This window comes from Ziziphus jujuba, chromosome 2 (assembly GCF_031755915.1).
Source record: "Ziziphus jujuba cultivar Dongzao chromosome 2, ASM3175591v1".
Classification (NCBI taxonomy): Eukaryota; Viridiplantae; Streptophyta; class Magnoliopsida; order Rosales; family Rhamnaceae; genus Ziziphus; species Ziziphus jujuba.
This window is the reverse complement of record NC_083380.1, coordinates 23,207,749-23,222,366: the sequence shown is the minus strand read 5'-3', so window position 1 is coordinate 23,222,366 and position 14,618 is coordinate 23,207,749. Positions and strand designations below refer to the sequence as shown.

Below are 14,618 nucleotides of genomic sequence, written 5' to 3'. Positions count from 1 at the left end.
TATCTGGCGAACTTCAAACGTCCATAACTTTTTAACCAAATGTCCAATTTAAGCATGCCGCTAGTCTATGAACTCATATCGACGAGTACTGTACAACCATACAAGAGTCAAAACAAAATTACACAACAACAAAAAGTCAACTCTCGGCACCTTTTGGACTGTTTGCACCTCGACTTGTTTTGCCCATAACTTTCAAACCGTAGCTCCATTTTCGACGTGCTACTAGTCTACGAACTCGGGGCATCATGCACTTCGCCATGGTACCATGGTCAACTAGAAATTTCAACTGGAACAAAAAGTCAACTTTGGACCCACTCGATCAACGTGCACGAATTCCAATGTGATTTGGGTCGGAGTGTTACACAATGGTACCATCTTAAACAAAATTTATGAATATCCTATTTGCTTTGTTATTGGACTATAGAATGATTAGTAATAATAAAATAGGAATACATATTCATAGGAATTAAAATAATAATAATAATAATAATAAATATTCCTACTAATATGTTTGGTTATTTTCTTGACTAAGTTTAATATTAAATCTTTATAAAGATTTTTTTCTTTTCAAAAATATCAAATTTGGTAAAAATTAATTAAAATTCAGATTTTATATATATATATATATATTTATATTTTCTATTTAAAATAATCAATCCCGATTGGAGTATATTTTAAATATAGTAAGAATAATGTAACGCCCCACCTACTTACACTCTCTTGCTTCACAATATGGTCCCTAATTTATCTATCGCACTTTAGACATAATTGGATTTTATTCAAATTTTCTAGGGAATCATCCATCTTGAGATTGCTAGCACTTTAGCATGCTTAACTTCATATTTCTTTTAAATCTTGAAGCTTATCGCTAGACAAATACCTCGATTATTAATTGAGTGACTATCTTTATATTTAAGCTATTACCATTACACATCTGGACTCTTCTAACCTTGCCCAACCCTAGAGTTCTTTCGAACCACTCTTAAAAGGCATTGATTGTGAAAACAATAACTATCTTTACAATTAAACTATTATCATTTAACGTCCAGGCAATGTGGAATTGCTCACTAATCTTGTCTTTTCTTACCTTGCATCTTTCAAGGCTCACAGGTCTTACAAATTCACCTTCCTTAGGGTCCAGCATCCTCATTAGCACATTTTCGATTGGTACAAATTTTGACACCATCTGTAATGCCCTATCCATTGGCATCCCATCATTCTTGTTCCACCGATATTGTCATAATTTATCCACTACACTTTCGACAATATGGGCTTTTTTTTTTTTTGTGTCCTGATTTCCAGAGGGGGTCACCTATCTCCAGATTGCATCTACTAGAACACGTTTAGCCCAAAGTTCTTTTGAACCCTGAAGCTAACAACTCTGAAAGGATTTTGATTGTTAAAAAAATGAATATCTTTGTATTTGAACTAATATTGTACTGCACTCAAGTGATGTGTGATTGTTGACTCATATTGTTCCTTCTTGCCTTGCATCATTAAGGGTTCATTGGTTTTACGACCCATCCTCTAACTATTCACTAATCTTGTTCTTTGTTACTTCACATCTTTGAGGACTCATAAGTCTTACAAATAATTATCCTTCAAAAGACAAAACAAAGCATTTACAATGGCTTCATCTATTGCTAGATTTATTTTTTCAACCACATTAGAAAAACTATTAACTACTCAAAAAAAAAATAAATAAATAAATTCTTCTCCAATGGGTTTGTCTAAATACCTATCAAGCTGATGTGGCAAAAAAAAGAAAATGTAGATTATCAAGATGTTTCTTTATTTCTTGAGGGTTTGTTAAACATTGTGAAATTTTGTTAAAAGCAAAATGTTCTTTAAAAAGTCAGTTTTTTAAAAAAAAAATTAATGAAATATGTATAAATAATAGCCATAAATAGCATTCTGCAGATTACCATTAGAGAACAATTTTAAAATTGATTGTACATTTATATCATCTAAATTTATACGATATGAATTTCTATACCACATAAGTGACAATATACATTCACCATTAGAGATGCTTTACCAATTTTGAGCTGTTTAAGAGGAATAATTTTTCCTTGAAATAAGGGAATAAGTATTCGCATAGAACAAGTATTTTTGAAGTTTAAAACATATCGATCATATTAATAGTTTAATCATATGAAATAGCTATTATATTCTATACCAAAACTTATATGGTTCCAACTAAACAATACTTTTTTATTTTTAATTTTGTTTGAGGGTAGTAACGACATTTTTATTTCTTGGTTTTTTAAAGAAAAATTTTAACCTTCTAAGAATTGGAGATTTTTATTTTTCATTAAATTTAGGATAGAATGGATACATTTTTATTTTTGGTGAAATAGAATGGATATATTTTGTCAATGAGCTAAACGAAAACATACAATTAAATGTGAGCTTGTAGAACGCGGTAGGCTTAGCAAATTTTGGAGTGCTGTTAAAAGCGATACTCTTAAACTACGTATATACATCTACCATTACTTCAAATATAATTTATCAAAATAAAAAAAAAAATTTACTTCAATATATCTTCATTGTTCATTTCCCCCATATACATGTGTGTGTGTATATACATATGCATAGTTCTGAATGTTCAACCTAGAAACTGCAACAATTAGTTGTAGCATTGACAGTGATCATCAACTCCATTGAGATCCATTCCTAAATTTATCAGTTATTTGATCTGATTTACAAATTTGCTAAAAAAATAGATGGCTTCAAGGGAAAACCTCAATGAATGACCTTACTCCTAAAAGAGGAGTTATCTTATAATCACCGAAACCGGCAGCCAAGAAAAGCTTCTCCCATTCCATTTGACTACGCTCCTTCCCACCTCTGGTCAGCATGAACATGTCGAAGCAGAGTTGTGTCTCACTTAGTTCCTTATCAGTCTTCGGGTCTTCAATTATTAGCTCTACGATTATAATTTTTCCTCCCTTTTTTTTACTTGGAATTGCTTCTCTACATTTCTTCAATATAGCCACACACTCTTCGTCCTTCCAATCATGAAGAACAAACTAATTTCCATATGAAAGTTACAATTAGCTAGATATTCTTCTCGTTTGTGTGTATACATATATATATATATATATATAAAATAATAAAACATTAAAAATAATATACTTCAAATAATAACAACAATTTGATAACAGTCATATACACCACCTTTAGTAAAAGTGCATTTGCAGGTGGGATTGCCTCGAACATGTTTCCGCCAATAGAGTGCAAGTTTTCAGTACCGTGCAAATCAGCGACAACATGTGGGAGATCAAACACAGTGCATTTAATGAATGGGAACTTTTTCACTATAGCCTTGGCCATAGTTCCAGTGCCGCCTCCCACATCGACCAAGGTCTTTAAACCCTCGAACACTTCTTTACATTCTTCCATTACAGCCTTTCCAATTAACAGTGAGTCACTTACCATTTCTTCGTAGAATTTCTGCTTATGATCTGGATTTTCATCTAAGAAATCCCAAATTGTTCGCTCATATACCGTCTCAAATGGAGTTTCATCGCTGTTTTGTAACCAAGCACTTAAGTAAAGGCATGGGGTAACAAACTCCGGTACAAAAGAGTTTAGAAAAACTTGAATAGCCCTAAAAGGTTCGTCTTTCAGGAGAAGCCGAGAAGCGGGAGTGAGAGAGTATTTTTCTTCTTGTTGAGCTTTCTCATCTCCTTTATGGTTTGCAAAGAAGCCAGAGTGAACTAGGAGACGGATAAGGCGATAGATGCAATGAGTTTTAGAAGGGTGGATATGGAGAGAGTGGATGAGCTCGGAAAGAGTAATAGCTTGGCCATGGTTGTGGATGATATCTGGAATGCCTAATTCAATGGCACATTTTCGAGACATGGGCTTCATGTAATTGAAGGAAACATTCCAGATAAGTGCTTGAGCTTGAAGGAGCTCGGTAGAGCTCAATTCATCTCCTGAATCCATTATTATGTCACGAAAACTTCTTTCGGTTCTATCTTGAACTTCATATCGTCGATCTCTATTTATATCTAGCTAGGGAAGATTTTTACATATAACTTAAAAACAGATCAATTGACAATTCATCTGTAAAACTCAAGATACATAGCACAAGTATTTCTTCAGTGCATTGTTTTCCACCTTGAAATTTTCTATGGAAATAATAGATGAGGGCCATGGCAAGATTTTATATGGACAGATATTTCCGACTTGCTAAATAATTATTATGTGGACAGTTATGCAATCAATTCTTGCTAAATAATTATTAGCTTTATGTGATTTGATAGCCAGATATAAAAGGTTGTTTTAAGTTTTATTTATTTTATTATTTTTATTTTTTATTTTTGGGCTGGGATTGGGGGTGGTGGGTTGTAATCAGTGATAAAAATATCAGTATTGATGGAAATATGAAGGGTATGATTTTATAAAAATGTCGATATCGATAGAGATGTCAATAAATTATGAAAACCATAAACATTTAATTCAGAATATAGATTTTTACATATGAAATAATTAATATAATAAAATAATATAAAAAATATAATAATTAGAATATAATGATCATAAAACAGTTCATAAATATTAAAAATTATTATAAGTAAAGCAACTATAATATTTATTAACACTAAAATATAGAAAATTTAACAAATAATATTAAGATATATGAAATTCTTAAATATAATTCATAATACGTTATCAATACAAAAAACAACTCCATGGTGTTTCGAAAATAGTTATTTATTTATTTCTAATTAAATTAAAAATATAAATTGTTAATAGATTTATCAACGTAATATAATTTAATAAAACAAATGTATTGTAGGAAGGAAAATAAGAGAAAACCTTAATAAAAAAAATTAAAGATTCTAAATTAAATGGAAATAAAATATATAATTGACATATTTAATTAACTAATAATACATATTTATTGATTAATCAAATTTTATTGATTATTTTAGTTTTTGAATAGTATTAATTTTGTAATTATATTATATAAAGAGTTAGTTAAATGAACCAAAATGGCTTAGTTGAAAAAAAAAAAAGTGAAATAAAAGTTTTTATTATATTAAAACATTTATTTTTGCTTTAGTTAAACATAAAGAATAAATATCAGTTTTATAATCAAATTGAATGTGTTATGTAACATTTAAAAAATACATGTGAAACAAACCAAAAAAAAAAAAAAAAAATAGAACATTAAAAAAAAAGTGAAAGAAGCTTTTGGTACTGAAACTGATGGTAATATGGTAATAAGTTGCAAAATTAATGGATAATTTTTTTATGTGAAATTGATCTAGTGGCAATATAGTAATAAGATGCAAAATTAATGGGCAATCTTTTTACGTGAATTTGTTTTGGAAAACTTATAAAACACGTGTTAGATGAAGAAATGGGTGAGTGAATGGCGCAGTGCTGCTAGCAGTTCTCTATTTCAGGCGGTCTTTTCTCTCTTTGGTAATTCATTGCTCACAGTCAGAAAAATCTTGATATATTTTTTTTTTGTCCTTCGAATCCTCAGAGCAAAAGTTTTAAGCTGGGTTTGGGAAAGAGAAACACCGAAAGAGATGAGAAAGAGAGAAATGCAAGATGGGTATGGGGAAGAGAAACAAGGAAAGAGATGAATATGAGAGAAAGCAGATATTTCCATCGGATTTTCACTGAGACAACCGAAATTTCCATCTGATTTTCATAAATAACCATCCAAAATCCGAGATTTTCATTGATTTCAGTCGACAACGTAGATATTTTACGACAACGATGATATTTCGCTGACACCTCAGACAGATATTTTTTTCCCCCTCTGTTGATGTCGTCGGTTATTGAAATCCGACATTGTCATCGAAATTTTGAAGTTCTCGATGACTTTTTCTTCTCTGGTTATAATACAGTTCTCTATTGTCTGGATACAGAGAAGTTCGACTTTACTTTCAGAGCCTACATTTGTAAATAAATAAGTAAAATAAAATAAAATGAGCTAGCACAACTTGAGTCTTGGAAGAAAATAAAAAAATATGAAGTTTTTTTTTTTTTTTTTTTTCTTCTAAGTAATAAAATGAAAGTCCTCCATCATTCACATTGTAAAAAACCCAGAAGTCTTAGTTTTTCTCTCTGCTTTGATCATGGTCCACTTATGGCTAGTTGTTACCACTTTAAACTTGGTTTTGCGTAGTCTTTCCTACGATCAGTTTTTTCAGTTGTTTTCGATGGTTTTCAAGCTTCAAGTGAGTATTTTTCACAGGGGTGGAGCCACGAAGTTTAACTTGGGGGGCCATAGTGTAGAAGAAAAACAAATTTTTAAATAAATATATTGTTTGTCAGACTAAACCAAAATTAAAATTTTAAATGTAAATGAGAAAACAAATAAATAAGAATTCTAAAAAACTACAATGATACTTATTCATTTTGATTTATAACTTTATAAGTTAAAAGAAAAAACCACAAATTCTTTGATGAGTTTACATGTACATATATATTTAAAATATAAATGAAATTCATTATATTTTTAATGAAAACAATTGATATTTAAATTAGAACTTTTAAGGTAACAATTTTATATTTTTATTTTTAAATATAGCAACCATTGTTTACATGAAAATCAATATGATTTTTTAATTATGCAGGCCAAATACTAAATTTTCTGTTATTTTTAAATTTATTTGAAGAAACTTTAAAAGGATATGATATTAATTTGGGGGCGGTTAGGGGGCCATGGCCCCTATAGGCTTTTATATGGTTTCGCCCCTGATTTTCCTGCTTCTTTTTTTTTTTCTTTTTTTTTCTTTATTCAGTGTGTTTACTTACTGGAAATCTTGTAAATTCAGTTTATTTTAATTATTTTTATTTGTGTTAGTTGCGTCTAATGTGTTTGTATAAGATGGAAGGTATAAACACTAGTTTACTAGCAGTGATAAAAACATAGAGAAGGGCACCTTTGAATTTTACAAGGCTTTGTGTGTTGCATAGATCATTCGAAAGAATATCAAAATCATAAAAAATATGACCAACCCACTGTAATATTGATAGAACCTCTCACATTGCACTTTCCAGATACATAAAGTTGTCCGCCTAAGTAAGCCTTACCAAATTCTCTATCTAAAATCTAGTAAAATCTCTAGTAATTTTGGAAATAACCCAACAATACAAATGACATAAATACATTTAACAGAATTTCCAAAAAGTCATTGATCAAGGAAAATAGAATAGGTATATATATATTAGGTTAATTTTCTAGAGCAATCGAAGGAGTACAAGTAAATTAATGCAAAATATTAAAATTATAACATCTTGAACTGAGAAAAAAGTTAGAATTTGAACTTTTGACCAAATTTGATTGGACTTGACCAAATGCGAGCACAAAGTTGACTTTTTATTTATACGAGTTCTAAATGTGACATTTGTATAGTTGTGAAGGGTTCGTCAATACGAATTCATAAACTAGCGAAATATAAATTCAAAGTTAGGATTGAGAACTTACGATCAAAATAAAGTGTGATTTGATTTGATTTGACTAAGTGGGGTCCAAGGATGATTTTTTATACAGTCAAGGTTGCATATTAATTAACAAACTATTGTGTAGTGCTTGTCAACATAAGTTCATATATTGGTGGCACATTCAATTCTGAACCACAATTAGAAATATATAGTCAAAACAGTGTTAAAGGCATTTTGGTCATTTCCCAATTTGACCCACATATTTGAGTGCTGTGTTGTTTTTTTAACTAAACTATGAATTATTTGAATTAATGAAAACACGTAAAGGAGTTTCTATTCACAAATATATATATATATATATATATTGTATTGTTATATATATATATGAATATATTATATTATACATTATTAATATTTTATTATCTTATTTAAATTCTTTCTCTTTCCCAGCACTCTCCTCCTCCCTTTCTCCCCACGAAGAAGAAGAAAGAACAATACCCTATCACCCTTTTTTTTATTTTTTTACTTCCCCGCGTACTATCTTCATTGTGCAACTCCACTAATTGACCCTTAACCCATCGAAAGTTTTCATCATTGCCAAGATCATCTTCAAGCCTACTATAAGTGTTGAAGTGTGGCAATTTTGCCACTTGATGGTGCATGTGCACCTTGGTATCACTTCCTTTCCTCTTATGAGTTTATATTTTTTGTATGTTTTTAATTGATACAAGATATATTTTGATAATGTTTTGTGCCTAAGTTATGCATGCAAAAGCATAAGTAAAACTATGTACAAAAGAGTAGGAATGTTCTGCTTGAAATGCCTATGGTGCTGGATTCATAATTTCCAGCAACATAGGTCTACTGCTTATCTTATATCTCAGGTTGCAAATGGCGTTTTGGGCTGCAATTTTGAGGGATGTCTACAGACATATATAGAAGACTATGGTTCAAATTTCAGGTTCAAATGACATGGGAAAGTCCATTTTCTATTCCAAACAGATTGTTGTATCTGATGGGCCCAATATGCAGAGTATGGGTCAGTTTTGGAGCTGTTTGGCCCATGATCCGGTTCCATAACTTTCCTAGATCTTGGAACAATATTTATTGATGACCAAGGATGCTTCAAACCAAGTTTCATTAGCAGAAACAAAGGGGAACTAAATAGGTGAAGCTAGTTTGGTTGTTTACCCAAACTAGTTAAACAATAGGAACCCTAGCTCTTGCCCCGACGGCCGGGTATAGGTCGCGCGCTTCAGCGCCATCTATTTTCGGGGCTAGTTGATTCAGCAGGTGAGTTGTTACACACTACTTAGTGGATTTCGACTTCCATGACCACCGTCCTGCTGTCTTAATCGACCAACACCCTTTGTGGGTTCAAACCATGTGCCATTTTTTACTATATTTGGAATAGACATGTTGCAGCTGATTTTTACCTTTTTTGTGCATGAAAAGTTAGGTGTTGACCATTTTAATTTTTAAATTTCAAATACTTTACTCACTTTGTAAGCTCACATGCTTGGCATGTGTGAACTAGTTGTAATTTCAAGCTTATATCGCTAAATGAATGAGATGGTTATACATCTAAGCCTCATTTTCAAAAACCAACGTGGTCCCCTTCTTCTCATCTCTTCTTCAATACCTTAGAACACTCTAGAAACCCTAAAAATCAGAAAATACCATAACCAAAACCTAAAAACACAACTCACACACAACCATTCCCAAGAGTATTACCAAAAGCTTGCTTGTTGCTAACACTTCAAGCTAGCTTGCTCTTGGTCATAACCTTCTCACCCAACAAAGTGGTACCAGAGCAAGGCACATTTTTGTGAGATTTGTGAGGTTTTTGGGCTGGTTCATTCCTTGAGAGTGAAGAGATACTTGAAAGCACAAATATATTTTCATATTCCTTCATACTCGAAAGCAACATTCACATGGCTTCTTCAAGTTTTTCAACTCCTTCTCCTCTTATCTTTAATGGGAAGAACTACAACATTTGGAGTATCAAAATGCAAGCCTACTTGAAGGCTTATGGTCTTTGGGAGGTGACCATAAATCCCCAAGAACCTGAGCCTTTGAGACAAGGGGCAACGGTCAACCAAATCAAGCACCATGAGGAGGAATTGGCTAAAGGTTTCAAGGCTCTCACTGCCATTCATTCTTGTATTAGTGATACCATTTTCAAAAGGATAATGGCATGTGAGAGTGCCAAAGAAGTTTGGGATAAACTTCAAGATGAGTTCCAAGGGAGAGCAAGGACAAAGCAAATGCAAATCCTTAACCTAAGGAGGGAGTTTGAGACTATCAAGATGAAAGACAAAGAAATGTTTAAGGAGTTCACCACAAGGCTTCTTAATGTGGTGAATCAAATTAGGGTGCTAGGTGAAAGATTAAGTGACCAAAGGACTTTGGAGAAGGTGTTAGTCTCCTTGCCCGAGAGGTTTGAAGCTAAGATATCTTCATTGGAAGAGTCAAGGAACCTAAATGAAATTTCCTTAACCGAGTTGGTGAATGCTTTGCAAGCTATGGAGCAAAGGAAGAGGATTAGACATGAAGAATCAATGGAGGCTGCATTTGTGTCTAAACAACATCAAAAGACACAAAATCAAAAGAAGAACAAGCTTAAGGTCATAAAGGAGAAAGGTGAAACTAGCAAACCCGAGAAGAAGTCCTATGAACCTTGTCACCATTGCAAGAAGAAAGGTCATCATCCAAGAAGGTGTTGGTGGAGGCCGGATGCATTTTGCCATAAATACCAACAAAAGGGTCACGTGGAGAGAGTATGCAAGGCTAACAAGAAAGATAAGCAACAAACAAATGTTGCTAAAGATAATGCAAGTGATAGTGAATCCGAAGAGTTGTTTGTTGCTGCTTATTTTAGTAACATCAAGAACGATGAAGGATGAATCATTGATAGTGGAGCAACACACTATATGTCTCACAAGCATGAATGGTTCACAAACTTGGATAGGAATAGCCACAACAAAGTTAAAATTGGAAATGGAGCTTTGATGAAAGTGAAAGACAAAGGAGATATGGTAATACACACCACCAAAGGTATCAAAACTATCCATGATGTTCTCTATGTACCTTCTTTATGTGAGAACTTACTTAGTGTAGGTCAAATGCTTGTGAACAAATATGCATTACGCTTCTTAAACATGACATGCACTATAGTTTATCCTCATGGAAATGAATTAATGTGTGTTGGAATGAAGAATAAGAATTTTAGGTTGAATATGGATGAAAATGGTGCATCAGCTGCATTGAACACCAAAGTTGAGAACACCTCTCAACTTTGGCATAAAAGACTAGGCCATGCTAACTTTAAGTCATTGGTAGGCACACATGAACTTGTTAGAGACATGCCATTGGTGGAGAAGTAAGAACATGTGTGTGAAGTGTGTCAAAAAGGAAAGCATACTAGGCTAGCATTTCAATCTTGTTCTTGGAGATCAAAGGAGAAGCTAGGACTTATACATTCGGATATTTGTGATCCTATGAGTGTTCCATCCTTAAATGGCAGCAAGTATTTCATAACTTTTATTGATGATTACTCAAGAATGTGTTGGGTGTATTTCCTTGAAAGAAAATCACAAGCTTTGGAGAAGTTTGTAGAATTTATGAAGTTAGTGCAAAATCAATCCGGTTGCACTATAAAGGTGTTAAGGACGGACAATGGTGGGGAATACACAAGTGAGGCTTACAAACAACTTTGTAAGGATCAGGGTATAGTTCATCAATTCACTACACCATACACACCATAACAAAATGGTGTATGTGAAAGGAAGAACCGTACCATCATGGAGATGGCTAGATGTTTGTTGTTTGAAAGTGGCTTGCCAAAGAAATTTTGGGCCGAAAGAGTTAATACATCCATCTACATCCAAAATAGGCTTTACTCCAAGTCTTTGAGGAGTAAAACCCCATTTGAGCTTTGGTTTGGATATAAGCCTTCTCTTGACCATCTAAGGGTATTTGGAAGCATTTGTTACATCCTAGTACCACAAGAGAAGAGAGGAAAGCTTGATGAAAGGTCACAAGTTGGTGTCTTGGTTGGCTATAGTGATGTGACCAAGGGATATAGGGTGTATAACTTGGAAACCAAGAAACTTGTGATAAGTAGATATGTAAAAGTTGATGAGGAAGCTAAATGGGTTCATAGTAAGGAGGAGTTGGCTAGTATGGATGAAGCCAATCGGCTTGAAGCTCATGATAAGGATGAAGAACAAGGAAATGATGAAGGTGATGCCCATGATGATGACTATGATGAGAATGAGCTAGAAATCTCCATAGGGGTTAATTTGGAGATTGGTGATGGTGTGAGAGGCACAAGACCTCTTAATGAGATTTATGAAAGGTGTAATATGGCATTGAGTGATCCAATCAATGTCCAATAGGCTATGGCAAAAAAAGAGTGGAAGACAAGCCATGCAAGATGAAATCAATGTGATAAAGAAGAATGACACTTGGAGCTTGGTAACAAAACTGAAGGGAAAGAATGCTATTGGGGTGAAGTGGATCTTTAGGACCAAGTACAATTTGAATGGGTCCATAAACAAGCACAAGGCAAGGCTTGTTGTCAAAGGATATGCACAACAAGCTAGTGTGGATTATGGAGAGACTTTTGCATCGGTTGCAAGGATGGAAACCATAAGACTTCTCCTTACAATTTCCGCACAAAAGTCTTGGAAAGTATATCACCTTGATGTGAAGTCAGCCTTCTTGAATGGAGTATTGAAGGAGGAGGTCTATGTTATGTAATCCGAAGGTTTTGTGAAAAAAGGAAGTGAAGAGAAGGTATACAAGCTACACAAGGCCTTGTATGGCCTTAAACAAGCTTCTAGGGCATGGTATGCCAAGATAGATGATTTTTTAACAAAACATGGATTTAAGAGGAGTCCTAATGAGCCTACATTGTATATTAGGACTCATGGTTGCATGGTGTTGGTGTTTCTTTATGTTGATGACCTCTTAGTGACCGGTGGTAATGAGAAAGAAGTGAGTAATTTCAAAAGTGAGCTAGAATTGAACTTTGAGATGTCTAGCCTTGGAGAGATGAAATATTTTCTTGGAATTGATGTTTTCCAATCATCCAAGGGCATCTTCATATCTCAAGAAATATATGTGAAGGAGTTGCTCAAGAAGATTGACATGGAGGATTGTAATAGCGTTGCCACACCTATGAATGATGGCACCAAGTTGGTGAAGGATGATGATTCTCCAAAGGTAAATCCTTCCATCTATAGAAGTTTAATTGGTAGCCTTTTATATGTATGCTCTACTAGACCAGATATCATGTTTAGTGTGGCTGTTTTGTCAAGATTTATGCATAGTCCATTACAAAATCATCTTAGTTGTGCCAAAAAAAATCCTAAGGTATTTGAAAGGTACTAGTGATTTTGGTGTATGGTCCAAGGATGGCATTAATGAAGCTTTGCTTGGTTATAGTGATAGTGATTGGGCTAGTTCTTTGGATGATAGCAAGAGCACATTGGGCTACATTTACACACTTGGAAATGGTCCTTTCTCATGGAATTCCAAGAAGCAACAAATCGTTGCACAAAGCACCGCAGAAGACGAGTATATTGCTTGCTCAAGTTGTGCTAATCAAGGTGTTTGGCTTAGGAAATTATTGAAGGACTTAAGCTTAAAGCAAGAGGAAGCCATGGTAATATTGTGTGACAATACTTCAGTAATAGCAATTGCACAAAATCTCGTCCAACATGGGAGGACCAAGCACATACCGGTCAAGTATCATTCCTTAAGGGAATTTTAAGCAAGTGGTGAAGTGAAGTTGGAGTATGTGACTTCCGAGGAGAACTTGGTGGATATCTTCCCCAAGCCATTGGGAAAAAAGAGATTTGAGATATTGAGAGGACTTCTCTATGTCTCATACAAAATTGCCAAGGAGGAGTGTTGAAGTGTGGTAATTTTTTGAAGTATGGCAATTTTACCACTTGATGATGCATGTCATTGGCTAGCATGCACACCTTGGTATCACCTCCTTTCCTTTTATAAGTTTATATTTTTTGTATGTTTTTAATTAATGCAAGGTATATTTTGATAATATTTTGTGCCTAAGTTATGTATGAAAAAGCATAGGCAAAACTATGCACAAAAGAGTAGGAACATTATGCTTGAAATGCCTATGATGCTGGATTCATAATTTCCAGCAACATAGGTCCACTGTTTATCTTATATCTCAAGTTGCAAATGGATTTTTGGGTTGAAATTTTGAGGGATGTCTACAGACATATATAGAAGACTATGGTTCATATTTCAGGTCCAAATGACATGAGAAAGTCCATTTTCTATTCCAAATAGATTGCTGTATCTGATGGGCCCAGTATGCAGAGTATGGGTCAGTTTTGGAGCTGTTTGGCCCATGATCCGGTTCCAGAACTTTCCTACCTCTTGGAACAATATTTATTGATGACCAAGGATGCTTTAAACCAAGTTTCATAAGTAGAAACAAAGGGGAACTAAGTAGGTGGAGCTAGTTTGGTTGTTTACCCAAACTAGTTAAACAATAGGAACTTCGTTTAAACCATGTGCCACTTTTTACTATATTTGGAATAGACATGTTGCTGCTGGTTTTTACCTCTTTTATGTATGAAAAGTTAGGTGTTCACCATTTTACTTTTTAAATTTCAAATACTTTACTCACTTTGTAAGCTCACATGCTTGGCATGTGTGAACTAGTTGTAATTTCAAGCTTATATTGTTAAATGAATGAGATGGCTATACATCTAAGCCTCATTTTCAAAAACCAACATGGTCCCCTTCTTCTCATCTCTTCTTCAACACCTTAGAACACTCTAGGAACCCTAAAAACCAGAAAACACCATAACCAAAACCTAAAAATACAACTCACACACAACCATTCCCAAGAGCATCACCAAAAGCTTGCTTGTTGCTAACACTTCAAGCTAGCTTGCACTTGGTCATAACCTTCTCACCCCAACAGTAAGACCAACCAACCCACATGAGATTCACGCCTAACATTGTCTAACGGGTGGAGACCAATGTTTGGACACCAGCAGTCACTGTTGTCAAGTTTGTCGGTTTCCCAACGGTCTTCAGCCATAAAGCTAGCCTCTTTCCCTTAATTTCAACCTTCTAATTTTGAATTTGGCCTCCATTCTTCATAATTCCTAGCCATTAGTTAGTTATATTGATTTGAAATTTGATCAAAC

At 33.8% G+C, this 14,618-nt stretch overlaps 1 protein-coding gene across 1 annotated transcript; it reads right to left on the bottom strand.

Annotated features, from left to right (window-relative positions):
• Positions 1 to 3,108: 3,108 nt before the first annotated feature.
• Positions 3,109 to 4,116, bottom strand: LOC132800624 (trans-resveratrol di-O-methyltransferase-like). Its single transcript, XM_060814768.1, has one exon. It carries the CDS (start codon positions 3,952 to 3,954, stop codon positions 3,124 to 3,126), a length of 831 nt encoding a protein of 276 aa, XP_060670751.1. The 5' UTR covers positions 3,955 to 4,116; the 3' UTR covers positions 3,109 to 3,123.
• Positions 4,117 to 14,618: the final 10,502 nt, after the last annotated feature.